The sequence below is a fragment of the Lycium barbarum genome, chromosome 7 (genome assembly GCF_019175385.1).
Source record: "Lycium barbarum isolate Lr01 chromosome 7, ASM1917538v2, whole genome shotgun sequence".
Lineage (NCBI taxonomy): Eukaryota > Viridiplantae > Streptophyta > Magnoliopsida > Solanales > Solanaceae > Lycium > Lycium barbarum.
In genome coordinates, this window is record NC_083343.1 from 28,424,733 (window position 1) to 28,452,013 (window position 27,281).

A 27,281-nucleotide genomic window follows, 5' to 3' on the forward strand; every position below is an offset into this window, starting at 1 on the left:
GTTGTAGAAATTAGAGAACCTATAGGACCTTATACTATGGCTGGAGTCAAACAACTCCTCCAAGAACGCCGGAATATTATAAGTACCCCGGCAACCACCCAAGATCTAGAACGAGAGGTTAATAATCTCAAACAAGAAATTTTCACCCTTAGGAGACACTAGATCACCTTAGATCATAGAGTCTCGCAGCTAGAGGGAAAAGAAAAACAAATCATAGAAACACCAGTTTATACTACTGTAGATAATCTACCAGTTCATAATTCTGTAGAAAATCCATCTGTTAATAACACCGTAGAGGTTACTACGGAACAAGGAGAAAGTAGTAGTCCGGGTTCCAGTTTTTTGACAAAATTGGATATTATTACTTCTTTCAAATTTTTTATAAAAATTACTCTTTTGATTGATTATAATTTCAAGAAAGATTTTACTGCTCTAGTGGATAGCAGAGCAGATCTAAATTGTATCCAAGAAGGATTAATTCCTTCAAAGTATTTTCAAAGAACTACTCGTAGTTTACGGTCTGCCAGTGGCCAAAAAATGGGTATTACTTATAAATTACCCAAAGCTTATATTTGCCAAGATAAAGTTTGTATTCCTGAAAATTTTGTATTGGTAAAAAATATTTCAAATCAAGTTATTTTGGGTACTCCATTCATTCACAAATTATTTCCTATTCAATGGATGGATGACAAAGGTTTTATAGGAACCTATGATGATAAACCCATTAAATTTGAGTTTATAACTGAACCTTTTTCAAGGATTCTAAATGAAATAAAAGATAGGTTGATAAATAAACATTAACAAATTAATTTTCTTAAACAAGAAATTTATACTCTTCAAATTGAAGATATTTTACAAAATCCTAAATTACAGGAAAAAATTGAGCTTATAAAAAATCAATTTTCTCTACAAATTTGTAGTGATCATCCTAATGCTTTTTGGGATAGGAAAAGACATATTGTCACTCTTCCATATGAAGAATCTTTTTCTGAGAATAATATTTCAACTAAAGCAAGACCATGTCAAATGAATTCCGAATATTTGGAATTATGCAAAAATGAGATTTCTACTCTTTTACAAAAAGGTCTTATAAGATCTTCAAAATCTCCATGGTCATGCACAACTTTTTATGTTAATAAACATGCTGAATAGGAACGAGGTGTTCCAAGATTGGTAATTAATTATAAACCCCTTAATAAGGTTTTAAAATGGATTAGATATCCTATTCCTAATAAAAAGGATTTACTAGATCGCCTTCATAATGCGATTATATTTTCTAAATTTGATTTGAAATCAGGTTATTGGCAAATCCAAATAGCCGAAGCAGATAAATACAAAACTGCTTTTAATGTCCCAATTGGACAATTTGAATGGAATGTTATGCCGTTTGGGCTGAAGAATGCCCCTTCAGAACTTCAAAAAATTATGAATGATATTTTTATGGCTTATAGCAATTTTATCATTGTTTATATCGATGATATTTTAGTATTTTCAAATACTATTAAATGCATTTCAAACATCTTGATATATTCAAGAAAATTATTATTCAAAATGGTTTAGTTATATCTAAGCCAAAAATGTCACTTTTTTACACAAAAGTCAGATTTTTAGGTCATAATATTGAAAAGGGAAAAATTATTCCTATAAATAGAACTATAGAATTTGCTTCTAAATTTCCTAATATTATTACTGATAAGACTCAACTTCAAAGATTTCTTGGAAGTTTAAATTATATTTCACCATTTTATAAAGGTTTAGCCCAAGACACATCTATTTTATAAGATAGATTAAAAATAGATTTCAAAACCTTGGACTGATGCTCATACACAAGCAGTTCAAAAAATCAAGGGAAAAGTTAATAATCTTCCTCGTCTTACTTTAGCCAACCCTAACTGGCAAAAAATTATAGAAACTGATGCCTCTGATATTGGCTATGGAGGAATCCTTAAACAGCTTTCTCCAAATGATAAACAAGAATATTTAGTCCCAGTTTTACTCTGGCAATGGAATAATAGTCAAAAGAACTATGCAACTGTAGCAAAAGAAATCCTTGCTATAGTTAAATGTGTTCTTAAATTTCAAGGTGATTTATATAATCAAAAGTTTTTGATAAAAATTGATTGTCAAGCGGCAAAATTTATGTTTAATAAATATTGCAAACATGATGTTTCTAAACAAATGTTTGCTAGATGGCAAGCTCTTTTAGCACCATTTGATTTTGAAATTCATTATAAAAAGGGAATTGATAACAGTCTCCCTGATTTTCTCACCAGAGAATATTTAAGTTCATAACTGTCATTTTCTCATTTGCAGGATGAGACCCACACTGACACCTCCCTCTAATAGAGGAAGGGGAAGAGGACAAAAAGGAACAGACAGAGGCACTGTTCTTGCCCAAATGGGTAACAAAAGGTTAATAGCCAATAATATTGCAGAAAGTTCTGGTAATAATACTCAGAAACAGATTACTTATGCTGAATATCTTGCTTTTATAGAAGCACAGAAAAAAGGGGATAATATGCCTCCATCATATTCCAGTGCTCTCGTGATTGATGATAATGGAGACACTGATTCATATGAAGAAAATCCTCATCGAGAGTTAATAATTCTCCTTGAGAATGATGATCTCCAATGGAAAGATGAACCTTGGCAAATAATGCAAAGGTATTTTGATACAGCGTCATACGCCACTCCGACTTACAAATACCGGATGAATTATGAAATGATCCTTTCATATACAGGGTCAGCTGAATTCCAGCATTTTTATCCTGCAAATACCAAAAAAGTTTATAACTTTTCCAAGATCATTATAAAAAAGATCTTTTCTCCAAATGAATGGGGAATAAGTCCGTTAAAGGATAGGGATTATATTCACCCAGAACAAAAGGTCCCAGTAAAATTTAATTATTGGGATTATGTTGAAAGCTTTAATAAAGCTTTTCTATATGAGAATGATAATAAAAAGCATTCATGGTTTATAAAAATCTGTGCCAATGTTTATAAACAAGGCATACCAAATTGGTTTTATCAATGGTGGATCCATTATGGTCCAACCATAAAATCTTTACCAGAACCCTTCAAGAGTTTATATACTGAATGGGTTGATGTTTCTCCAAAAATAATAGATTTGGAAAATAATATTACTTTCTCTGAAGAAATTTCTAATATGTACTTCTTCATTGAATTTTCAATTCCATGGATCATGAAATGGTTAGTTGAAGTGGGTTATACCCCGCAAAATATGCCTTGCTTAAACAGGATTTTTTATACAAAATTCTGGAAAAAATTGCTTCAAAAATCAAAGGATGGCACCATCCCAGGACAAGATTTAATAAATCAGATTAAATCTAAAATTGCACATTATAAGGACTCCATTAATTCCAGACAAAAGGAAGTGCCCAGTCCTTTTGAGCATATTGCTCGAAAAATCCAGATGAAGAAAGGAATAATTCCCCCAGAACAGCTTATAGTCACTTGCATGGAGGAATTTAAAACTAATTTGATGCAGCATCTGAATACGGAAGCTATGTCAGATACATCAATGGCGTCTGTTGGTCATACCACTGATAATGATAATGAAGAAGATGAAGACTATAATACACAAGTCTTAGCAGGAGAATCTCAAAGTCCAGCTAATACAGAAGACTTTGCACAATTTGCGGCTCAATTTCTTACCCAAACGGAAGAATCTTCCAGCTCTACAAAAAACAAGGGCAAGTTAATTGGTGGGACCTGCCACTAGGCGGCTACTTTAATAAAAAAGGAATCTGCTTTTATAAAGCAGCTTTAATTATTAAGTTTGTAATAATTATGTTTTCCACTTTGGTCACTTTCGGCCACTTTTACTTTTTACTTTCCGTCCTTCTTTTTATCTGGCCATGATGATGTCGGCCATTTACTTTTTGATTTTTTTTATTTTGTATCCATGATCCATTATATAAGGATCATTCTTCTCAGTTGAGAGGCAAGTCTTGGATCCCCCAAGCACGAGCTCTCTCCCACTCCCTCCTTGTAAAAATCTTCTTATAAATAAAAAGCTTATCCATATAAATCTCCTCCTGCTGAGCACAACTTTCAGCCTTAAGGTATAATTTTTATTTTTCTTTTAATTTTCTTTATTAATAATTCAGTTCATGTTTAGCCTTATAGGCTAAATACTTCGTTGAATTACGTCACACTAGACTACTGAGATCATGGTAATAATGCTTTAATGCATCATGATCACAGCCAAAACATGATATTCAAGGTTAGGTAGAGACTGACACAGGTGGACTGTTTGTAACCAGGCGGTGGTCCTGTTGTTAGCCCGCTTAGCCGATGATGGCGTTTTAGGGCGTTTGTTGGAGTTGTTCTGGTAGAAACAACCCCAACGCCAGGGTCGGTAACCTAGTAAAACTGTTGTTACCTAGATGGCATCATGTGGCGGCGCGATAATAGCCAATGACTATAGTTGGATAATGAAAAACGACGATATTAATAAAAGCTAAATTGTAATATAAATAATTATTCTTAAGTTGTCAAAATTATTAGAAGCGCAAATAAATATTTTAGAAGAAAGGCGGGACAAAATTGCGTGTCAACAAGATTTCTTTTGATATTTATTAATTTTTCACTCATTATTCTATGTATCAAGGCTTTGTGCTAGTCAAATGTGTTTTTTAACCTTAGTTTAGACGAAATTCAATAAATAACTAAATTCATAAAATGAACCTCGAGAATCAATTTAGTTATTCATATATCTTTTATGCTTAAAAAAAATAATTTTCGGTTAATTAAACAAGAGATCTTAAAGATAATCTAATCTTGACTGATAACTCTATCTTCATTTTCAACATTAAATAATGTCATTTAATGTTTTTTTACTTTCTGTATCTGTAAGAACATATGATATCACTAAAGAAGCAAAATGTTGGATGTTTAATAGAGAGAAGCGTATGGAGAGGAACATATGTCGTAGGGCATGTTTAACTATAAAGTAAGACCTAATAAATGTTTTGATTGGAACAAAGAATTTAGCTCCAACAAATCACTCATACCTAGAAATTAAAAATTCTTTTCACTAAATTATCCTTAATTAAGTATTATCAATTTTCTATGATTTCTTGATAGTATATAAAAATTAACTTATCTAAATGAGAAAACATTGGGGCCCCTAACTTTTGAAAAAAATTCTTGATAGCTGCCAAGTGTCCTCCACCTTTGTCGCTTTTTAGGGTATAATTGTCATCAAACTTTTTAAAATTTATCAAATTACATATATGTAACTATGTAAATAAAGGCCAAAATGGGGTAAAAATGAAAGTTTTGAGGCTATGAGGACTACAAAACTCATGGATCCTCACTTAAATCACCTTAATTAAAGAGTGCCCATTTAATGTGATTCTTTAGTTGTGTGAAAATTCACTTATCTAACTAATGATAAATTGGTATATCAAACTATTAATATCTTCTTAATTATATAAAAAAATATTTATTTGGACTAAATATGAAAGCTAAAAGTACCATGAAAAAAAAAAAGATTTACAAAAAGTACTATAAATAAATATCAATATACCACAATGTTAGGAACCCACATAGAAATGGATAAAAAGAATGAGTGAAAAATGAGAATAGGTTAAGAAAAGTCAAAAGGAAAGCTACATGTCACAATATTAGAGGATCAAATTTTTTGTGAGGACTACAAAAAACTTGGATCCTCACTTATATTAAGTACTAATATAGTAGTAATATGATATTAAAATTTTGGCTTAATGCATACGCGACACCCTAAACTTGTCACTTTTTTTTTATTTGGCACCTTAACTAAGTGTTGTTCCTATTGAACCCCTGAACTCGTTCTCAAGTGTGTTTATCAAACACAATCCAACTTTCATATTATTCCATCTTCAATTTAGCAACTTGCTAATATATATATATATATATTATAATTTAATTATGTTATGTTTTAGCTAAGATTATCAGCAATTGCCAGGGAAAAAAGAGACGCTCTTAATTAAGTTGGCAGTGGAAGAGCAAAACCAGCAGAAACCGACATATCCATGACCTAAAGAATAGCTTACCACATGTCTAAAATATTACTCCACCTTCAATTCCCCAATTTAATTTTTGCTTCTAATAAAAATCAAGTTTAGGGGATTTGACAAAACACACTTGAAGACGAGTTCAGAAGTTTAATATGAACAACACTTAGTTGAGATGTCAAAATAAAAATAAAAAAGGCAAGTTCAGGGGGGCCGCAAATGCATTAAGCCTAATTTTTTAGAGAAATATATGGCTAACTCTTGAGTATTGGTATGGTTGAGCATGGGATAATTAATATTGTTAAGGGAGGGTGTCAAACTGTTTAGCGTAAAATTCATTTATTAGGAAAATCAGTCGAATTTGTTTGAAAGGAGTATATAGCAACAAAATTAATTCAATCATTCTATAAATATTTAGTGTTAGGTAATAACGAAAGACAAGGGGAAACAGTAAAGAATAATAAAAAATAACTTAATTAAAAGGAAAATAAATTCTTATTCAATCTCCTGCAACGTTAAAACAAGTTGCTCGAATGATGAAATGAATGTCGTAAACAATCAAGAATTCGCAGTGAATAATAGTAAGTAATATCATATTTAGGTGAGAAAATCAGAATACAAATAAAGGATTATGGGAGTACATATAGGGTTGACCTAGCTAACTAACTCCTCAAACTCTATGCACTTAATAGCCGTTATTGGCATGAAGATCGCCGACTCTGAAGTGGGATATATCATCAACCTATGAATATACAAGGATAAAGGGTTATGCTCAACTGCCATATGTTGGGTGCACGTGATGACTCTCCGATTCACAACGCATCGTGTATGTTCGAAACGAAGTCTGGTCGTTTGCACATTGTTTCGACTCCTTAGGTGCAGTTTTAAAAATCCTTGCTTGTCTTGATCTTGACCTTTTTCTGCCATGTGTTTACATTTAACGGCTCAGATCATTTTTATCAATACAAACATCATAAGAATTGTTTCTCTTACTGAATCAGAATACTATTTCTAGAAATTCAAAATCTGAATTGAATCTCTATTTATGTTAGAAAATAGATTTTTCATAGTGATGGAGATACGGTGGTTATGGGCATTAAATCTAAATTTAATTTCTTTTCTTAGTATTCAGTATATTTTTTATTTGATAATTTAGTGATGGAGTTAAAATTGTGGGTGTTGATTTTTTTTTCAACAGGTTGTTGAATGATATATGTGGTGTTGTCCTTGTTGGCGTGGTGGTGTGACGGCGGTGATAAGATTGCGGATGGTGGTGGAAGATTGGGGGTGGATATTGCTTGATTGGAGAGAAAAAAAAAAGTGGAGGTCCACAAAATTAAGTAAAAACGTAATTTTAAGGGCCTTCACGCGCTCAAAGTTGTGTGAAAATAAAACATTTTGCCATGTCAAGTTGTGTGAAAATCAAAACATTTTGCAAATCTTAGAATCGAAGTGCCCACGGGAATGCACCTGTATTAAGTTGAAATTTCTACTTGATCACTAAAAATATTAGTGTCAAACTGACAGTTAAGATTAAATTTAAATATCTCTATTTATTCTTTCTTTTATTTCTAATAATTGAGGGGTAAATCTAGCCATTTTTTTTATACTGCGACCAATTGTTGTACTTGCAGTTCACGTATCTTAGGGTGTGTTTGGTATGACGAAAAATGTATTCTTGAAAAATAAGTAATTTTTTTATTCATTTTCTTGTGTTTGGTATGCAAGTTGAAAGATAGAAAACATTTACCAAACACACCCTTAAACTAGGCTCAAAATTTCTTTTCTTTTATTAAAAAAAAGAAAAGAAAAATCCTTTGGAATGTACATCACGAAACTACGAAAATTTAAGTATAGGTGACCTTTAAGTTTGGAAATTACTAGAGGTGACTTGTAGGGACCACATCAACTCAAAACCCAATTAAATTTGGGATTAAGAAAATTGGGGTTGAAAATGTATTTTGCCAAACTTGTTAATCTTTAATAAAATACAAAAAAGACCCCAAATCATTTAATCCAACCCCCCATTTATTTCAAACTCAACATCGGTCCAATATCAAACCACACGAACTTCATTCAAAACAGGAACTGATCTCAACTGCTCCTTCAAACTTTCAACTTCAAACCCACGAACTGATCTCAACTGCTAAATGTGCTTCTTGAAACCATCTTCAACCTCTTCAAAAGCCGACTCTCATACGAACTGCTGCTCTCCATTTCTCTTAGGTAAAATCGCTCAACTTTTTCTTCTTTTAAAGTTAGGGTTTTGAAATCAAAGTGAGAAAATGATGATTTTGGTCAGAGAAGAAGAAGAATAACATGGGTTTGTCTGCAATGTTGTTTATTTTGTTGTTCAATGCTTGAGAAACCCTTATTTGTTGTATTTGTTCGAATTGTTGGGGTTTGTGTGTTTGTAAATAGTGTATGTGGTTGTGAAATTCTGGTTTTTGGTGTTGTTTGTGTTCTCGTTCTCCTTAGGAGTTCGAAAAAAGGGCTTGTTGGGCTTGACAAAACCCGCATTTGTTCTATTTGTTCCACTTGTTGGGGTTTCTGTGTTGTTAAATAGTGTATGTGGTTGTGAAATTATGGTTTTTGGTATTGTTTGTGTTCTTGTTCTCCTTGGGGTTTCGAAAAAAGGGTTTGATTTTTTTTTGGATTTTTTCCAACAACTGAGTAAGTTGTTGCAGCAACTTCAGCACTTGTTTGACAGTTGAGGTTGGTTTATTTTGTTTAACTTGTGATGGTTGTGTGTTTGTATTGAAACAAATGTTTTTTCTGGTTCAAAAGTTAGAGTTTTGAAATAAAAGTACGAAAATGACTAATTTTGGTTGAAGAAGAAGAGGAAGAACATGGGCAGGGTGTCTATGCAATGTTGTGTATTTTGTTTAATTTTTGACTGTTGTGTGTTTGTAATACACTGATATTGCAGCCTGATAGTGAAATAGATGTTGTTGTCCTATTGTTGTCCTTGTAAGGCTTAGGAAAAATGGCCTTGCCATTTTTTTGTTTTTGTTTTTGTTTTTACCCAACAGCTGAGTAATCTGTTGCAATAGATTTCTAATTTGTTAGTAAAAATCCAACAGTTGCTGGGGTTGTTGCAGCAAGTGAATATGTTGTTGCAACAGATTTAAAATCTGTTGAAAATTGTTAAAACAGTTGCTGAGGAAGCTGCAACAACTGTTCTGATGGTTTCCAACAGATTAGTCTGTTGGAACAACTCAATCATATGTTCCAACAACTTTACTAGTTGTTGCACCAGATTATCCATCTGCTAGAATTAATCAATACAGTTGCTAAGGAAGCTGCAACAACTGTATTAATATTTTCCAACAGATGTATAATCTGTTGCAACAACTTATGAAGTTGTTGGAACATATGATGGAGTTGTTCCAATATATTACACACTTGTTGCAACATATGTTTCAGCTCTTGTAAAAATTCATTATTTATTTACTTTAAATGGTGCACAAATCAATTGAAAGTGTTTTTGCTTATCTCCTGTGTGCAGATAAAATGTCTTCACGAAAACAAAAAGGGGAGGAATCATCGATATCATCTACAGTTAGTAAAAGAGCTAAGGGGCCATCATTAGATGATCTTGCTGAACAGGAAAATATTCTTTCTGAACAAACTGCTGAACAGGAAACCTCTCAAGTAGGAGTTTCTGGCCAAGAAAGTAAAGAAGATCAAGTAGATGAACAAGATAAATAAGAAGAACAAGAAGAAAATAAAGAATAAGAACAAGAAGAAAATAAAGAAGAAGAAGAAGAAGAAGAAGAAGAAGAAGAAGAAGAAGAAGAAGAAGAAGAAGAAGAAGATGATGATGATGACAATGAAGAGGATAAAATTGCATCTTTTGAAAGGTCAGCGACCGGGGCTGTTGATTCTTCTATTGGGACTGATATTGACAGACCTTGCACTGATGCAGTTGTCAAAACTTTCAGTATTGAGAAGTTCCGTGTGCAGATGCCGATGGATAAACTAGGTGATTTGAATGGTGATCTTGTTGTAAAATCAGTCATGGACAAGCCCTTTGATCACTTTAGGAAGATACTTCAGGAGGAGGACTTGGAGGATTTCTTCAGGGCCACATGTTTTGGCATGTATCTAGATTTGGCTGAGGACAACAATGCAAGGTTTCAAATGACCATTGTGTATGGTCTTCTCAAACGAAGAATTATTTGCAGCAAAACTGATGAGATATGGATAAACTACTGCGGCATGCCAGTTTGTTTTGGCATCAAGGAGTTTGCCATAATCACCGGACTGAGGTGTCATGATCCTTCTCAGCCTCTTCCTACAGTTACATTAAAGAAGGGAGCCATGACACCCAAGTCATCCAAGGGAGCCAAGACACCCAAGTCATCCAAGACAGCCAAGAAAGGCAAGAAAGGCAAAACCAAGGTTGATAATGATTTGGATTTAGTGGATGTTTGTGGAAAGAGCTACAAGGCAGTGGATTTGCTAGCAGACTTGAAGTCAGAAACTATGTCAAGAAAGCACAAGAAGTCATTGTGCTTAGTTTGGTTTGTGAATTCTATCCTTTGGGCAAGGGATGTAAAGAATACTATAGAACTTGGTTTGATTAAACTGTCGGAGGATCATGAGGCATTCAATAACTATCCATGGGGTCATAAAAGTTTTAAGTTGACTGTTGAATATTTGGGCAAAGCTTTGAACCCTAATGTGAAGACTTCCAACATCTATGGCTTCCCTTGGGCCTTCATGGTAAACTTTTTTTTCTTCAATGTTTTATCTTTTTAATTCTTTTCTTTCATTGATTATTCTGATTTTTTGTGGCATAATTTTTTCTAGGCTTGGGCATTTGAAGCCATTCCTCACCTACGGAGTCAAGTCAGGGACTACTCAGAAGAAGTTTGTTTTCCAAGGATCCTCAGATGGTTGACTACCAAAAACAGCAACAAAAAAATGAATCTTGATCCTTTTAACCCCCCCAAGGAAGCAGTAAGTCAGAAGCTGTTGGAAAATATCCCTGAATAGTTTTATAACAAGTAACTACTTGTTGCAACAGATACATTTATCTGCTGCAAGAACCTCAGAATATGTTGGAAAAATCAAAACAGTTGCTGAGGAAGTTGCAACAACTGTTCTGATATTTTCCAACAGATAGTGAATATATTGCAACAACTTCTAAGATGTTGGAACAACTTGATCAGTTGTTGGAACAGGTTCACAATCTGTTGGAAAATATCAGAACAATTGCAGAGGAAGCTGCAGCAGCTGTTTTGGTTTTTCCAACAGCTAAAGAATATGCTGCAATAACCTAGGAGGTTGTTGAAACGTATGTGGGGGTTGTTCCAACAAATTACACACTTATTGGTTGAATATATCTGTTTGTTTGTTGTAGGTTGTACATCCAAGGCTTATCCCGACAAAACGAGAGGTGAAGATGCCATGCCTTGTTAGTTTAGGGCATAGGGAATCTGTGCATGATGAATTGATTGATCAGATAAAAGAAGAATTGGCTGGAGCCACAACCATCATAAGGGCTGATGTTGTTGATGGTGGTGGTGATGGAGTTGGTGGTGGTGATGGTGATGGTGTTGGTGATGCTATTGATATAAATACTATTGTTGATGTTGCAAGACAAGCAGTGGAAGGTCTTGCTGATAAAAGAAGAGATGATGATGGTGGTGGTGATGGAGTTGGTAGTGGAGTTGGTGGATATACTCCCCAAAGTGGTGGTGGTGGTGAGCAGACCACAGATATCCCTTATAGGTTGGGTAGATATTCTTCAGTTGGTGCCGGTTCCTCCAATGTGTATTCTTGTGCTTGTGAATGCAGTACTTGCAGGCTGAAAATGGAAGGTTTGATAAACAAGGTTGAAGAGTTGCTTCAGGCACAAAAAGATACGAATTCAGCTATAAAGAGTTTGATGTCCAAGAGGGGTGTCCAGCCATCCAAAAAGCTCAGATCACCCTATACTCCTATTGGGATTCGCAAGAGGGCAAAAACAATTTCCAAGGCACTTGCTGATTGTAGAGCAAGGAAAACAAGTACTCCACAGAAGTCTATTGCTACTCCTCCTGCTGAAGTCGTGCCACAAGTGCTGAAAAAAGTTGATATTTTCAAGCGTGTAAACCCCCCAAAAAAAGAAGAAGCTTGAAACCTTGATCAAATCCAAAAAGAGTGGGAGAGCATTGTACTCAATGCATGAATTTGGGGCCGAAGACTTCAAGGTTATGACAAACATGCACGAATGGTGGGAGGATTGGGTAAGTTTCAACACTCATATATATGTATATAATTTAGTATGCTGTTTAAACAAGTCATGTAATTCGATGAACTTATTGCAACAAGTTAACTAGTTGTTACAACAAGTTACTAACTTGTTGCAACAAGTTAACTAGTTATTCCAACAAGTTAACAACCTGTTGCAGCAAGTTCACTAGTTGTTCCAACAACTCTAACTACCTGTTGCAGCAAGTGGCTGACTGTTTTGATACTTTTACTGCAGTATGTAGATGAAATCTTATTGTTGATGCGTATGAGGCAACTCAATTTCCCTGAGTACTATGATTCCTCTGATAGAATCATGGACCTCAACTTCTACCATCACTGTCGCAACAGGTACTTAGGATTGTCCGATGAGTCTACAAATGTGGGTGCCGTGCCCTATGATCAAAGACTTGCTCTCTTTAGGTGGGACGATGATGGTCTCGCTTTTCCCAGAGGTAGTGTGCCCTACCCAGGTGGCTGCGAGTGGATTGGTGCCAAAAGGATCATAGCTGTCATGAATATTAATGATAACCATTTTGTCACTGTTGAGATCATCATTGAGGAGGGTATCATAAATGTTTATGATTGCAACATCCCATGTAATGACGACGGTGCTTTCTTCTGCCACATGCAGCCGTTAATGGATTTGTTCCCCAAGTTGCTAAAGCAGAGTGGCATGTTCTCACACTTACCTGAAAAGTTGTTGAATGAATCATGGAAGTTTGTTCGGAAGAAGGATATCCCCCACAATGAGACCAATAAGGCATGTGCTTCCTGGTTACTTGCTTTTGTTGAAGCTTTGCTTACCCGCACGAATATGACCAAGCCCGATACCTTATTGAGTGACAATACTGTGGAGAGGATGCAATGGAGGTGGGCTTGTGGAATTATTGATAAGGTGTTGGAGCCCTAATGTGGGGACAAACAAATTCTCTTAAACTATGTTTGCATTAAACAATTTCTCTCATATTTTGCTTGCATTTGAATTATGGTGGATGAACACATTATGTAAATTTGTTAAATATATATTATATGCTCAGTACCCTTATATATTGTTTAAGTTGTTTCAGTAGTTTTACGCAAGTGACAGATATGTTGGAACAAATACCTAAATTGTTGGTAAAAATAAAATAACTAGTGCAAATATTGCAACAAATGTGAAGATGTTGCAACAAGTAAGAATCCGTTGGAACATATGGATCTTCTGTTGCAACAATTTACTTAGTTGTTGCAACAAGTAAGGAATCTGTTGGAACATATGGATCTTCTGTTGCAACAATTTACTTAGTTGTTGCAACACGTAAGGCATCTGTTGGAACATATGGATCTTCTGTTGCAAATAATCCAGCAGCTGCTGAAGATGTTGCAACAAGTAAGGAATCTATTGGAACATATGGATCTTCTGTTGCAACAATTTACTTAGTTGTTGCAACAAGTAAGACATCTGTTGGAACATATGGATCTTCTGTTGCAAATAATCCAGCAGCTGCTGAAGATGTTGCAACAAGTAAGGAATTTGTTGGAACATATGGATCTTCTGTTGCAACAATTTACTTAGTTGTTGCAACAAGTAAGGCGTCTGTTGGAACATATGGATCTTCTGTTGCAAATAATCCAGCAGCTGCTGAAGATGTTACAACAAGTAAAGAATCTGTTGGAACATATGGATTTTCTGTTGCAACAATTTACTTAGTTTATCACTAAAAATGGTTGATTTCCTTTGTTTATCACTAAATATGGGTGAATCGAGTAGTTCACATCAATTCGCTCTAATGATCACTCGATTTAGTGCATGCTGGCTTAGGAGATCCTCTTCGCTGACTAAAAATACATCAAATTGATTAAGTATTCCATTGTTTATCACTAAATATGGTTGATTTGCTTTGTTTATCATTAAATATGGGTGAATCGAGTAGTTCACATCAATTCGCTCTAATGATCACTCGATTTAGTGCATGCTGGCTTAGGAGATCCTGTTCGCTGACTAAAAATACATCAAATTGATTAAGTATTCCATTGTTTATCACTAAATATGATTGATTTCCTTTGTTTATCACTAAATATGGGTGAATCGAGTAGTTCACATCAATTCGCTCTAATGATCACTCGATTTAGTGCATGCTGGCTTAGGAGATCCTCTTCGCTAACTAAAAATACATCAAATTGATTAAGTATTCCATTGTTTATCTGTGAGGACCTACAGCTGGGCGCTGACCATGCTGTGAACCTCTGGGTATCTGACCCCATAACTGACTGCTGTGGCATCTGCGCCCTGCTGACTAGTCATGACATACTCAGGTATCGTATGAGCAAGAGACACAGACAATTCGATATACGCTGCAGCGGCTTGTATCGAACCCGTGACCTCTCCCCTTTTGTCCTCCCGAAGGAGACGACTCTTACCAGTTGAGCTGCAGCTCAATTGGTGAAAGTCGTCTCCTTCGGGAGGACAAAAGGGGAGAGGTCACGGGTTCGATACCAGCCGCTGCAGCGTATATCGAATTGTCTGTGTCTCTTGCTCATACAATACCTGAGTATGTCATGACTAGTCAGCAGGGCGCAGATGCCACAGCAGTCAGTTATGGGGTCAGATACCCAGAGGTTCACAGCATGGTCAGCGCCCAGCTGTGGGTCCTCACATTATCACTAAATATGGTTGATTTCCTTTGTTTATCACTAAATATGGGTGAATCGAGTAGTTCACATCAATTCGCTCTAATGATCACTCGATTTAGTGCATGCTGGCTTAGGAGATCCTCTTCGCTGACTAAAAATACATCAAATTGATTAAGTATTCCATTGTTTATCACTAAATATGGTTGATTTCCTTTGTTTATCACTCAATATGGGTGAATCGAGTAGTTGATCACTAAATATGGGTGAACCAAGTAGTATCTGTTGCAGCAAGTATAGTATCAGCATGTGAGGAATCTGCTGCAACAACTATAATATCTGTTGCAGCGACTATAGTATCCGTTGCAGCAAGTACAATATCTGTTGCAGCAAGTACAGTATCTGTTGCAGCATATGTAGAATCTGTTACAACGATTGTATCCTTACTCGTGTTGGATAAAACACAAGTTGTATCCGTTGCAGCAAGTACAGTATCTGTTGCAGCAAGTACAATATATGTTGCAGCAAGTGCAGTATCTGTTGCAACATATGTAGAATCAAATACAAGTTGTAACACATAACTTAGTTGAAAAAACACCAACATATAACACAATTGTTGCAACAGATTTATTACTTGCTGGAAGTTAAACATAAATTACCATGCTAAGAAACAATAACATTACAATGTCATAAAATTCCAACAGATAACTATTATTAAAGCATAATGCAATTTACAACTATGGAGCATTTAGGCTTGGACATGTTGTTTTTTTGTGGCCAGCTGTTTTGCATAAGGAGCATTTGTTTTTCCTCGTTGGAAATGATTCCCCGATTCCGCGCCTCCTCTTTGTCCGCCTTCTTCCGGATTTGCTTGGATCAACATATGGAGGAGGTATCTCTCTCTAAAATCTCCAAAGGAACTTCCCAAGATTCTTCAGAAGACACAGGACAAATTTCCTCACAATATGCAATTATGTAATTCTCCACCTTATAATATGGAGATGAGTAGTCATAAATCCGCCTTCCAAAGTCGTCACCATATTGGACACGAAGCGCTGTCATTGCATGTGGACAAGGTATTTTGTCCAGGTCAAAAACTCTACAAGTACAAGATCTAATTTGCAGATCGACTGTCACAACTGCACTGTGACCGATAGCGCTGAACTTGTAGTTGTCTATTTGATGGGCTAACAACTTGTTCCCCAAGTTGACAAATTTTGAAAAAAAAAATTCAACTGAAGGAACAAAGATGTTTGGTGAGTCGATGAACTCCATACGTCTCTCATGAAATTTTTCTGCAAATCTCCTGTTTATGGCATCAAATAAAGCAGTAATGGGGAAACTCTCTTTCAACATTGAACATTGAATTCACCGACTCAACAATGTTTGACGTCATAAGATTATACCTGTGAAAATAAAGATCTTCGGTTATGGTCTCTGTGTCATACCAAGATGCAACAACTAAGCGAGTTGTTGGAACAACTAAATTACCTGTTGCAACAAGTGAATTAGTTGTTCCAACAGATGTTTTACTTGTTGGAGAGAGCTTCAGTTATCGTCTCTGTGTCATAACAAAATGCAACAACTAAGTGAGTTGTTGGAACAACTAACTTACCTGTTGCAACAAGTGAGTTAGTTGTTCCAACAGATGTTTTACTTGTTGGAGAGAGCTTCAGTTATCGTCTCTGTGTCATAACAAAATGCAACAACTAAGTGAGTTGTTGGAACAACTAACTTACCTGTTGCAACAAGTGAGTTAGTTGTTCCAACAGATGTGTTACTTGTTGGAGAGAGCTTCAGTTATCGTCTCTGTGTCATAAAAAAATGCAACAACTAAGTGAGTTGTTGGAACAACTAAATTACCTGTTGCAACAAGTGACTTAGTTGTTCTAACAGATGTGTTACTTGTTGGAGAGAGCTTCCGTTATCGTCTTTGTGTCATAACAAAATGCAACAACTAAGTGAGTTATTAGAACAACTAACTCACCTGTTGCAATGAGTGAGGTAGTTGTTCCAACAGATATGTTACTTTTTGGAGAGAACTTCAGTTATTGTCTCTGTGTCATAACAAAATGCAACAACTAACTGAGTTGTTGGAACAACTAACTTACCTATTGCAACAAGTGAGTTAGTTGTTCCAACAGATGTGTTATTTGTTGGAAAGGTAATGTATGAATACCTATTTCCGGGGAAGAATACCCTGCTCCATCTGTGGAATCCAACACGTTCAAGATGTTCGGTGGCCCCAGGGACGGTATCTCTGATTTGATTGAAATGGTCATTGAACTCATCTATATTGTACGATTTTACTGCTTTATAAAACTGAGATATGACCTTCGTATTGTGAAAGGTGGTTCGGAGATTTTCCCCAAGGTGCTTCATGCAACAACCATAATGAGATAAAGGGAAGACAATTAAAACTGCCTTTTTGATACTTGGATGCCTATCAGAAATTATGCACAACTCTTTGGTATCATCTACAAAGCTTCTCATTTGTTCAAAAATATATTTGTATGAGGCATCACACTCCTTGTCCACTACACAAAATTCCGCAGGAAAAACATGATTCTCCGCATCTTGCGCCACGGCTGACAATAACACTCCTTCGTACTTGCTCTTCAAGAATGTCCCATCGACAGCTATGACTTTTATCATTTGCGCAAAACCAAGCATCCAAGCCTTGTAGGCTACAAAAAAGTACTTGAACTTCCCATTAGCATCAACCTTCAATGTCGTCTTGCTTCCTGGATTTGCGGAACGAAGCATATAACGGTACGCATCAAACACTGCATACCCGTGCTCATGTGTCCCCCTTGTCAAAGATTTTGCAATCTCCATGCCCTTCCAGACCTTCCAATAACTTACCTTACAACCCAATTCTGTGCGGAATGATTGGCTCATATCTTTTGTAGATGGGCCTTTACCGTCGGGAAACCTATCTTTGAAGTATTCACCAATGACTTTCGCTGTGGCGTGTGGATTATGGCTAGTAATATGCTCAGAACCACATGTGTGATACTTTATGTAGGTTGTAATACAAAATCTGTCAGAACTTAAAAACTTCATAGCCCTCAGCCACCACTTGCACTCCGGATGTACACATCTAAAGCAATACACAGTGCGCAAATTAATCACCTTCTTGAGTATAAAATCTTTCTTCACGCAAGCAAGTTTCAACATAGTTGCTAGTTGTTCCTTGTTCTTGAATGACATTCCTTTATAAAAGCCTGTTTCATCATCTTGAACATGGCTGCACAGTGAAGATTGTGTAGAACACGGTGTATTGCTCACAACTTCGGGTGTAGGAATCGGCTCACCCCCACTTCCATTATCTGGAATATCCATATCCATATCTACCCCATCCAATTTATCATTTAACACATCTTGTTGGTCTTGACCTAAATTATGGTTCTCTACCAGGCTTCCAACCACGTATACCTTTAAAATGGGCCTAGCTACATCATTCAAATAAGTACGCAAACGATCCTGATCAGTTATCTTAAAAGGCAAGACCCTCTGGTTTTCAAAAGAGCTATGCATGTAAGTGATGGCAAGATCTTTCGGTTCACAAGTTAATTCACAATAGGTGATGATTAAGTTCACAAAATCATCAAACACAACATCTCTTTGGACCACTTATCGCTATCGTCTCTAACATGTGACTACCCTTCCATCACCAAATATATCGATTGTTCTTCTCGATCCATTCGCCATGGCAATCAACACCTATTGTTATTGAGTCCCCCATTAATGCTACCTGAATATATTTTGTTTTTTAAAAAAAAGGTCATGACCGTATAGTAACAAAATACAATAACTTAATGACTTGTTGGAACAGATGAATCAGGTGTTGCAACAAGTGGATTACCTGTTGCAACAAGTACTATCCTTGTTGCACCAACTAACTAATCTGTTGGAGTCAGCTTCAGTTTTTCGAGTTCTGTTTAATCCAAAGACAGTTGAAGATGTCCAACAGATTAGTAAGTTGTTGCAACAAGTAAATTACTTGTTGCAACAGGTAATACACTTGTTGCAGCAACTAACTAATCTGTTGGAGTCAGCTACAATTTTTTTTTTGGGTCCAGTTTTTGGGTTCTGTTGGACTGAAGCTGAATCCAACGGATCAGTGAGTTGTTGCAACAAGTAAAATACTTGTTGCAACAGGTAGTACACTACTTGCAACAACTCACAAATCTGTTGCAACTTATTCATACTACGTATTTAACAACAATTAGTATAGAAGTTGCAACAACTACATAATCTGTTGTAATTGTGGCAGAGACTACAATAGTTGTTGCATAAACTACAGCAGCTTCTGCAGAAACTACAACAGTTGTTGCAAAAACTTAGAAGCTCTTATACAGCAGCTTTAGCACTTGTTGCAACAAGTACAATTGCTACTGTAAATTGTTGGAAAATCAGCAGCAAAACCCACATAAACAATTGAAACAAAATAGCAATATTTTACTTACCAAATGAGCGGAAATTACTTCTGAAGTAATGCCCAGCCAAAAAATTGCAAAATCTGTTGGTTTCGTTTTTTTCTTTGTTGAGCAAATTCTTCAAAATGGCGCACCAATGGAAGAAGAAGAAGCAGGGGAAGCAGCAATACTTATGAAGTAATGCCCATGTAGACACTAATGAAATCCAACCAAAAAAATTGCAAATTTGGTGGTTTAGTTTTTTCTTTTATTGAGCAGATTCTTCAAAATGGAACAACAATGGATGAAGAAGAAGCAGGGGAAGCAGCAATGGAAGATGAGGAAGAAGAATGGAGGGAGAAAAAGAATGAGAACAGGCGGATGGAAAAGAAGAAGAAGAAGAAGAAGGAGGAGGAAGAACGAATCGAGGAAGGAGAAGAAGAACAGAGGAGGGAAAAGAGCAAAAACGGGTGCAACTATTGGCGCCCTTTTTTTTTGACCCATTTTGGTATTTTAGGGTTTATATTGACTAGGTCAAAGTATTAAAAATAAAACTTGAGGGCAAAGTGTTAAAAATAAAGTTAAGGGTCAAAGTGTCAAAATAAAAACTTTTGGGCAAGGTCAAAACCTCTTAATCACTAATAAAAAAACATCACCTCCACTCAATAATTAAAACTTAAGTCACCTTCTCTCAATAAAAAAAAATTAAGAGTCACCTGTAGCTAAATGCCCCACAAAACTATACAAAATAGAGAAATATTTATTTTAAAAGATAGAGGGCGTTGATAATGTTGGAAGTGTCCATCCGTATTCCGAAGAAAGACGCAAACCCACGGAACATAGAAACCTCTTATTTTACTCTGCAAATCCTTACACCCATCACCAAGCAAACAACATCTGGTAATTTTACTCTTTTTTTTTTTTCGAATTCCTCCATAATTGATTATTTATCTCTTCAATATTCAATTTTGTCTCTGTCTTTGTGTGTATTAGTTTTTTTTTTTTGGTATAAGAGATAACCCTAGGTATACATAAAATTGAAATTCGAATATTCATCTTAATCGAATTATGTAAGTTGAAGTTTTTTAGCTAGCTAGTGAATTATTTGCTTCTGTTTGGCCATAGATTTTGAAGTTGAAACTTGAAAATTTGAGTTTTTGGAACTTCAAGTTGTGTTTCGACATGCATTTTACTTGGAGAATTTTTTGATGTTTTGTGAGTGGAAGTGAAATTTTGGAACTTGAAAATATTTTGAAGATAAATTTTCAAAATCTGATCCAAAATCTATGGCCAAGCACTAGCAAATTTTTTTCTCTGATTTTTTTTTTTTTAAATTGCGATTTGCTATTTGGGAGTCTTTGTAGCTTTAATTGTGTATGTTTTGCTATAAAATTGCATGCTTTTTAGTATTTTGGTTCTGGGATTTAATTTTTCATTTGTAATGTTCTCAACAATGATTGACTTTCATTTCTGGCTGGAAGGAATTCGATTTCAGCGAATAAGTTCATTTATCTACCAGTACTGGAATTGGGGGCAGACTCTAACTAGTTTGGGATTGAGTTGATTGTTAATGAAACTACACATTTTCTTGTAGGCGCTTGGCCTGCCACAATTATTAAAAGTATCTGTAGAAACATGCCCGGTGATATATTTTTTCGTAAAAGTGTATAAAGAATAGAATACAGGAAAAATTTCTTGAGAGGAGCTAAAAATAATCAAGAAAAGGGCTAGTGGTTCTAATAGAACTTTCTTTATGGTATTTAAAGAAAATTAAAACCTTCCATGTGTTGACGAGTCCCACATCAAGGATTTATGGGATGGGTGGTCTTTACCGAAAAAAGCCTCTCTATCTCACAAAGGCAAGGGTAAGGTCTGCATACATTATATCCTCCCCACTTGTGGGATCCTCCTGGGTATTGTTGTTGTTGTGGTCTCTTTATATGGCTTGGGCAATCCTCACCTCTTGAGCTTAACTTTTGGGGTTGAGATAGGCTGAAGATCCATTTCTTTCCCTTAGAGCAAGACCCATCCCAATTCTTGTTACCTGATGTTGGCCCCATATTAAAAATTTCCCACACTCTAGATGTCCAGCCCTGGGCGTGGGGTGGGGGGGGGGGAGATGGGGAGAGGGATGTGGTGGTATTGAAGAGTCCCACATCGAGGATTTATGGGATGAGTGGTTTCTTTATATGGCTTGGGCAATCCTCACCTCTTGAGCTAGCTTGACGTCGAGTTTGGCCCAAGATACATTTCTTTACATGATATCAGAAGCAGGACCCATCCCAATTCTTGTTATTCGATATTGGCCCCATATTAAACATTGCCCACTCTCCATATGTCCAGCCTTGGGCGTGAGGAGGTACTGAAGAGTCCCACATCGTGGATTTATGGGATGGATACTCTCTTTATATGGCTCGGGCAATCGTCACCTCTTGAGCTAGCTGTTGGGGTTGAGTTAGACCTAAAATTCATTTCTTTACACCATGTAAAGCAGGATAAGCATTTTGGGGCAACTGGACAATCTTTAAAGTGTTTACCATGAGCGTCTCGTGAGATAACAGAGTTTTAAAATTTTTATGGTTCTTCCTGAACTTTCTTGTTAAATTTTCTTTTGACTGACGTCATGTTACCTATTTGCAGCCCATCTGTTCTTGATATGTTATACTGATTATGCTGGAACCATGGTGAAATTTGAAGGCAAAGTCGTGTATTCTTCGCTTGCTAATTTGGAAAAGGACAATGCGAAATTTCATTTTGTTGAAGACGAAGTTGAGGAGGATTCATGGGGAAGACTCCCAGAAGATTCCCATTCTGCAGGAAAAAGTTATCCATGTGGGTACCCACCAATCGAATCTGATGATGTATTGGATAGGGGCTGTGATTCTGGTAATGACCCTTATAACTTCTTGCCACAAAGTGGTCCTCCTGAGGTCAATTTAAGAAATGTCTTGGGTGGGCTAGTTGCTATTGTTACAGGGCAGAATAAAGGTCAGGTTTCAAATGCAACTCCACAGTTCCCTAGTTCTAATGTTTCGTTTCTTGGATCGGGCACAAATGGAGATACTTTCTTGCATTCGTCAGTTTACACACCAAGTGCTCCACCACTGGTTGAGCCAACCGCATTTAACTACAGTGCTTACAAGGATGTGTTGGAATCTGAGCCTCCAGAGTGGCTTCCGGACAGTTCAACAACTGTTTGTATGCAATGCACTGCGCCTTTTACAGCATTCACTCGTGGAAGACATCATTGTCGGTTTTGTGGAGGGGTTTTTTGTAGGACATGCACAACAGGGAGGTGCCTGTTGCCTATGAAGTTTCGGGAGAAGAACCCCCAGAGAGTGTGTGATACCTGCTATGATAGGCTTGACCCAGTGCAAGGTGTGCTCATCAACACCATTAGCAACGCTGTGCAGGTTGCAAAGCATGATGTTATGGACTGGACTTGTACAAGAGGTTGGTTGAACCTTCCAGTGGGTTTATCCATGGAGTATGAGATATACAAGTCATCAAACACATTGAGGACGTACGCACAGGTCTATTCTCTTTAGTACTACAACTTTTTATTTTTTTTATGCTCTTGGCTTTAACCTCAAGAATCAGCAATGTACCTTTTGTTACTATTGAGGTGGATATTGATGATCCTTTTTAGTTTCATTGTAAACTTGCTCTCTCCACTCGTTCTAGGGATGTAAATAGGGCGGGGCAGGGCAAGCCTTGACCTGCTAAGATTTTAACATGTCCTGCCCTGCCCCGTTTATAAATTTTTCCCAAATTTTTCCCTGCCCGCCCTGACTCATTTTAACTGATAGTCCATTTTTTCCCATACTACCTAGTCTTTTTAACAAAAAAGCTGTTTTATTCTTAAACATAAAGGATTGCGTATTAGTGAATCTGTGAATACTATTGGCTTTTCTTATGATTATAACACAAAGGATGAGTATTGTCATTTAATTTTTTATTACTTTTTATTATTGAATCATTGGAAAATTAACCTAGAATACGATTATAACACAAAGGATGAGTATTGTCATTTAATTTTTTATTACTTTTTATTATTGAATCATTGGAAAATTAACCTAGAATACGATATTTGTCAAATTAAGTCTGTTACTGGTTAGATTATTTAACCTCAGTGATTAAAGTACTACTGAAGAGACAAATATAATTAGGATTGTAAAATAATCATAAGATCCCCATTATAGTGTAGTGAAAGTACTGGATATGGTCACAACAAAATTCTTACTTCCTTTGCTTTGTTAATTATTTGGGTTTGCTTAGTTGGAATCAGGAAGTTTAGGCCTTCAATTGTTTTTTCCCTCTGTTCGAGCTTATATTGATTAAGAACTAGCCAATACATTTTCACGAGGAAAAGAAACAAAACATTAACGAGCTGAAGTTCTGAATTACAACAACAGCATACCTAGTGTAATTTCACAAGTGGGATCTGGGGAGGGTAGGAGGTACGCAGACCTTACCCCTACATGTGTGGGGTAGACCGGCTGTTTGAGGTAGACCCTCGGCTCTAAAGAAATGTATCCTAGGCAGGATTGTAAGAAATAGGACAATAAAGTAGCAAAATACAAAACAAATGCAGATAGATAGTAGTACACATCGAAGAATTAAAAACTATGTGATAACTAAAGAATACTACTAAGTGTTGTCGCACTTCGTGTGGTAGAGGCAGGAGTCTAGGCCCCTCTCCTTTTCTCCTAGTTTTTTTTTTCAATGTCAAAAAAAGGAGAAAAGGAGGGGGCTAGACCCCTGCCTCTCCCACACAAAGTGCGACAACACACAGCTACATACTAACCTTATACCCTAATCCTGAACCTCCGTACCTTCCTATCTAAGGTCATGTCCTCAGTCAGCTGAAGCTGTGCTATGTCCTGTCTAATCACCTCCTCTCGCCCTTCTTCTTCGGCCTACCTCTACATAACCCCTGCTACAGGCCACCTCTCACACCTCCTTACTAGCACATCTTCGCACCTCCTCTTCACATGCTTGAATCATCTCAGCCTCACTTCCCTCATCTTGTCCGCCACGAAGGCCACTCCCAGCTTGTCCCGTATAACTTCATCCCTAATCATATCTCTCCTAGTATGCCCACACATCTATCTGAGCATCCTCATCTCCGCTACGTTCATCTTTTGAACGTGGACGTTCTTAATTGGCCAGCACTCGGCCCCATACAACAAAGTAGGTCTAAGCACCACTTTGTAAAACTTACCTTTAAGCCTTGGTGACACATTCAAGCTGAAGTTCCGAATTGCAACAAAAAATCCATTGATATATTTTTAATGGCCTTATATATATGGAACATATTATATTATCGAAGTGTTTATGTTTAGTATCTATACATTTTTATATTATCAGATTATCACAAGTACAAAATGTAAAATTGTAAGAATTCTTCCGAATAAATGCATTCAAAATAATGTCAAATACCATATTAAGGTGAAGCAGAATGCTATGGGTAGCTAAGGCACTAGAGACGCTTTTAACCATACTGCAAAGTTCAGATTAAAGAATGGGCCAAAGGCCCATTACAACCTGGCCCTGTCCTGCCCCATTTAAAATTTTCAAAAGACAAGTTTTGCCCCACCTTGCCCCGTTTAAGTGTTGCCCTGCCCTGCTCCATTAAGGGTTTGCCCTACCCCGCCCCAATTTCCATCCCTACTCAGTCACACACAGAGCTCATCATGACGTCCCATCGTTCATCTTCCTTTAACGTTGGAACTAGAATGGTAGTGCTAGAAGATGCTTCTACAATCAGAATTTTCAGATTCTTCTGTGATTGACTTGCTGTCCCCACTATGCAATTTCTACCTTGTAATGCTGATTAAATCTTGTAATGCACAGGTTGCTCGGTTGAATCCTGAGAGGTCCATACCTGGTGCAGTTTTAAAAGGAGCTAAAGGTCTGGCAATATTAACGGTTGCTAAAGCTGGGATGCTTCTTACTTATAAACTTGGTTCTGGCCTGGTGGTTGCACGGAGGTCTGATGGCTCATGGTCTGCACCGTCTGCTATACTATCAGCCGGTTTGGGATGGGGTGCACAGGTATACTCTAAATTAATGGTTTTTGCTAATGACAGTCTCCTTCAGTTTTGAGAATGCGGTCAGTTCAGATAATATTGAACAGCTATGCTAGGAATTCAGTCGAATTGAGTGATTACATTTTTGCCTTTAATCAGATTCATTTTCTGTTTCCCGCAAAGGTTGGATCTGAAGGTCTTTTATGTTGAAGGGGAGCAAAAAGGTCCATGGGCATATCATCAGCATTTTGTTTTATCTTAATTGACAAACATTGTTTTGTTCTTCTTAAATTAAGGATTTGATCCATTTCAGCCGGACTAAAATGAATGAAACTGATTCTCCTAAATCAACTGAATAGTTGATTGGATTGTATATTTGTGTGTTTTTTTTTTTTTCAAATTTGTCCTCATCCTTACTCTTAAAGGTTGATTTTTGTCTTTTTATAGATTGGAGGCGAGTTGACGGACTTCATTATTGTGCTACATGACTCTAAGGCCGTGAAAACATTTTGCAGCCGCATGCATTTTTCTCTTGGTGCTGGTTGCAGTGCTGCAGCTGGTCCAGTTGGAAGAGTTGTGGAGGCAGATCTTCGAGCTGGAGAGAAAGGTTCTGGCATGTGCTATACTTACAGTTGTAGTAAAGGTAATGTAGCCGTTGTTCTCTGCGATGGCTATCCCTTGCAAGAGTGGATGTTATCAGTAGTAGTGTGATTGTTTCTTCAGCCCACCCAAATTAATAGCCGGCAAATCTATAATATATATATTTTATATAATATATGTATTTTATCTAGTGGTTGTAAATATTTTTGGCCGAGCAGCCAAATGTGTTAAACTTCTTCCGCTTAGAATTCCTTTGGGTTTGATTTGTATGCTTCAGGTGCATTTGTGGGAGTCTCACTTGAGGGGAATGTTGTCACAACACGGATGGATGCTAATCTCCAGTTCTATGGGGATCCTTACCTGACTACAGCTGACATTCTTCTTGGAACGCTAGAAAGACCCAAGGCTGGAGAACCCTTATATGCAGCCCTCAAAGACCTATACGAAAGCTTTCCACCACGATTGAAGGGAGTTGCCAGCAATCAAGATGGTGGGATGTTTTAGCTCTGGTACAGTCCCCTGTTCATACAAGGAGAAATGTACAGTATTTGGTTTAATAGGGTAGAAGAATTTGCTTTTGAAACAGGATAATAACTTATCTCCCTTGGAAACATTTATACTTTGTACATAAATGGCATTTGTCGTATACCATTGTTATTCTGGATTATTTGGGGTTAATTTTCGGGGTAGATTTTTATCAGATAATACTAATTGGTATTTCAGCATCCGTAAGTGCTAAAATTGGTTGTTTGAAGCTGTAGATTATGACTTGGTGGTTGTTGTTGGTGGGGGGGGGGGGGGGTGTTGTTAAAACCTAAAAGGACAAGAACAACTAAGGAGGGAAGATGACTTCAAAGGTGGCTAAAATTGGAGTCCGGGGCCTAAAGGGTATAAAAATACATGGTTTTAATCAAAAGGGAACGTCCAAAAATTATTATACTAAAAGGGGTATATCGTGGGCTGATCCACGATATACCCCAATTTTTTTTTTAACTTGTCAGACGATTCAACAAAAAACAAAAATAAAATAAAAATTACATGTATAACGTGGACTGATCCATGTTATACAATATAAATTGTATAACGTGGATCAGTCCACGTTATACAAGTTATATGTTAACTTGGACTGATCCGAATTCTGCCCTAAAATATTTCATCTTCCGCCGCTTCATTCTCTTCATTCTCTTCCATTCTCCTCCATTGCAAATACTTACAGAACCTCCATCTTCTTCTCCTTTTCCTTCTCCTCTATTTTTTTTTTAAACCCTGCAATACAGTCTAATTTTTGGAGCAACTTCTTCATCTTTATCTATTATTGCTATTTAAATTAAGGTATTTTTTCTAAGTCATATAAT

General features: G+C 36.5%; 1 protein-coding gene across 1 annotated transcript; it reads left to right on the plus strand.

Annotated features, from left to right (window-relative positions):
* The first annotated feature begins 20,036 nt into the window (after nucleotides 1-20,036).
* On the plus strand, nucleotides 20,037-26,572 carry LOC132603346 (uncharacterized). Its single transcript, XM_060316367.1, has 5 exons — nucleotides 20,037-20,194; nucleotides 21,935-22,827; nucleotides 25,151-25,351; nucleotides 25,774-25,969; nucleotides 26,204-26,572. The coding sequence occupies exons 1-5, from the start codon at nucleotides 20,083-20,085 to the stop codon at nucleotides 26,428-26,430; spliced, it is 1,629 nt and encodes a 542-aa protein (XP_060172350.1). The 5' UTR covers nucleotides 20,037-20,082; the 3' UTR covers nucleotides 26,431-26,572.
* The last annotated feature ends 709 nt before the right edge of the window (nucleotides 26,573-27,281 follow it).

Excerpts from the sequence above, each read along its gene's own strand:
- LOC132603346 (XM_060316367.1), top strand. The coding sequence starts at position 20,083 with ATGTTGGAAGTGTCCATCCGTATTCCGAAGAAAGACGCAAACCCACGG. Across the intron at positions 20,195-21,934 it reads CACCAAGCAAACAACATCTG|CCCATCTGTTCTTGATATGT; the intron begins GTAATTTTACTC and ends ACCTATTTGCAG. Across the intron at positions 25,352-25,773 it reads GTTTGGGATGGGGTGCACAG|ATTGGAGGCGAGTTGACGGA; the intron begins GTATACTCTAAA and ends GTCTTTTTATAG.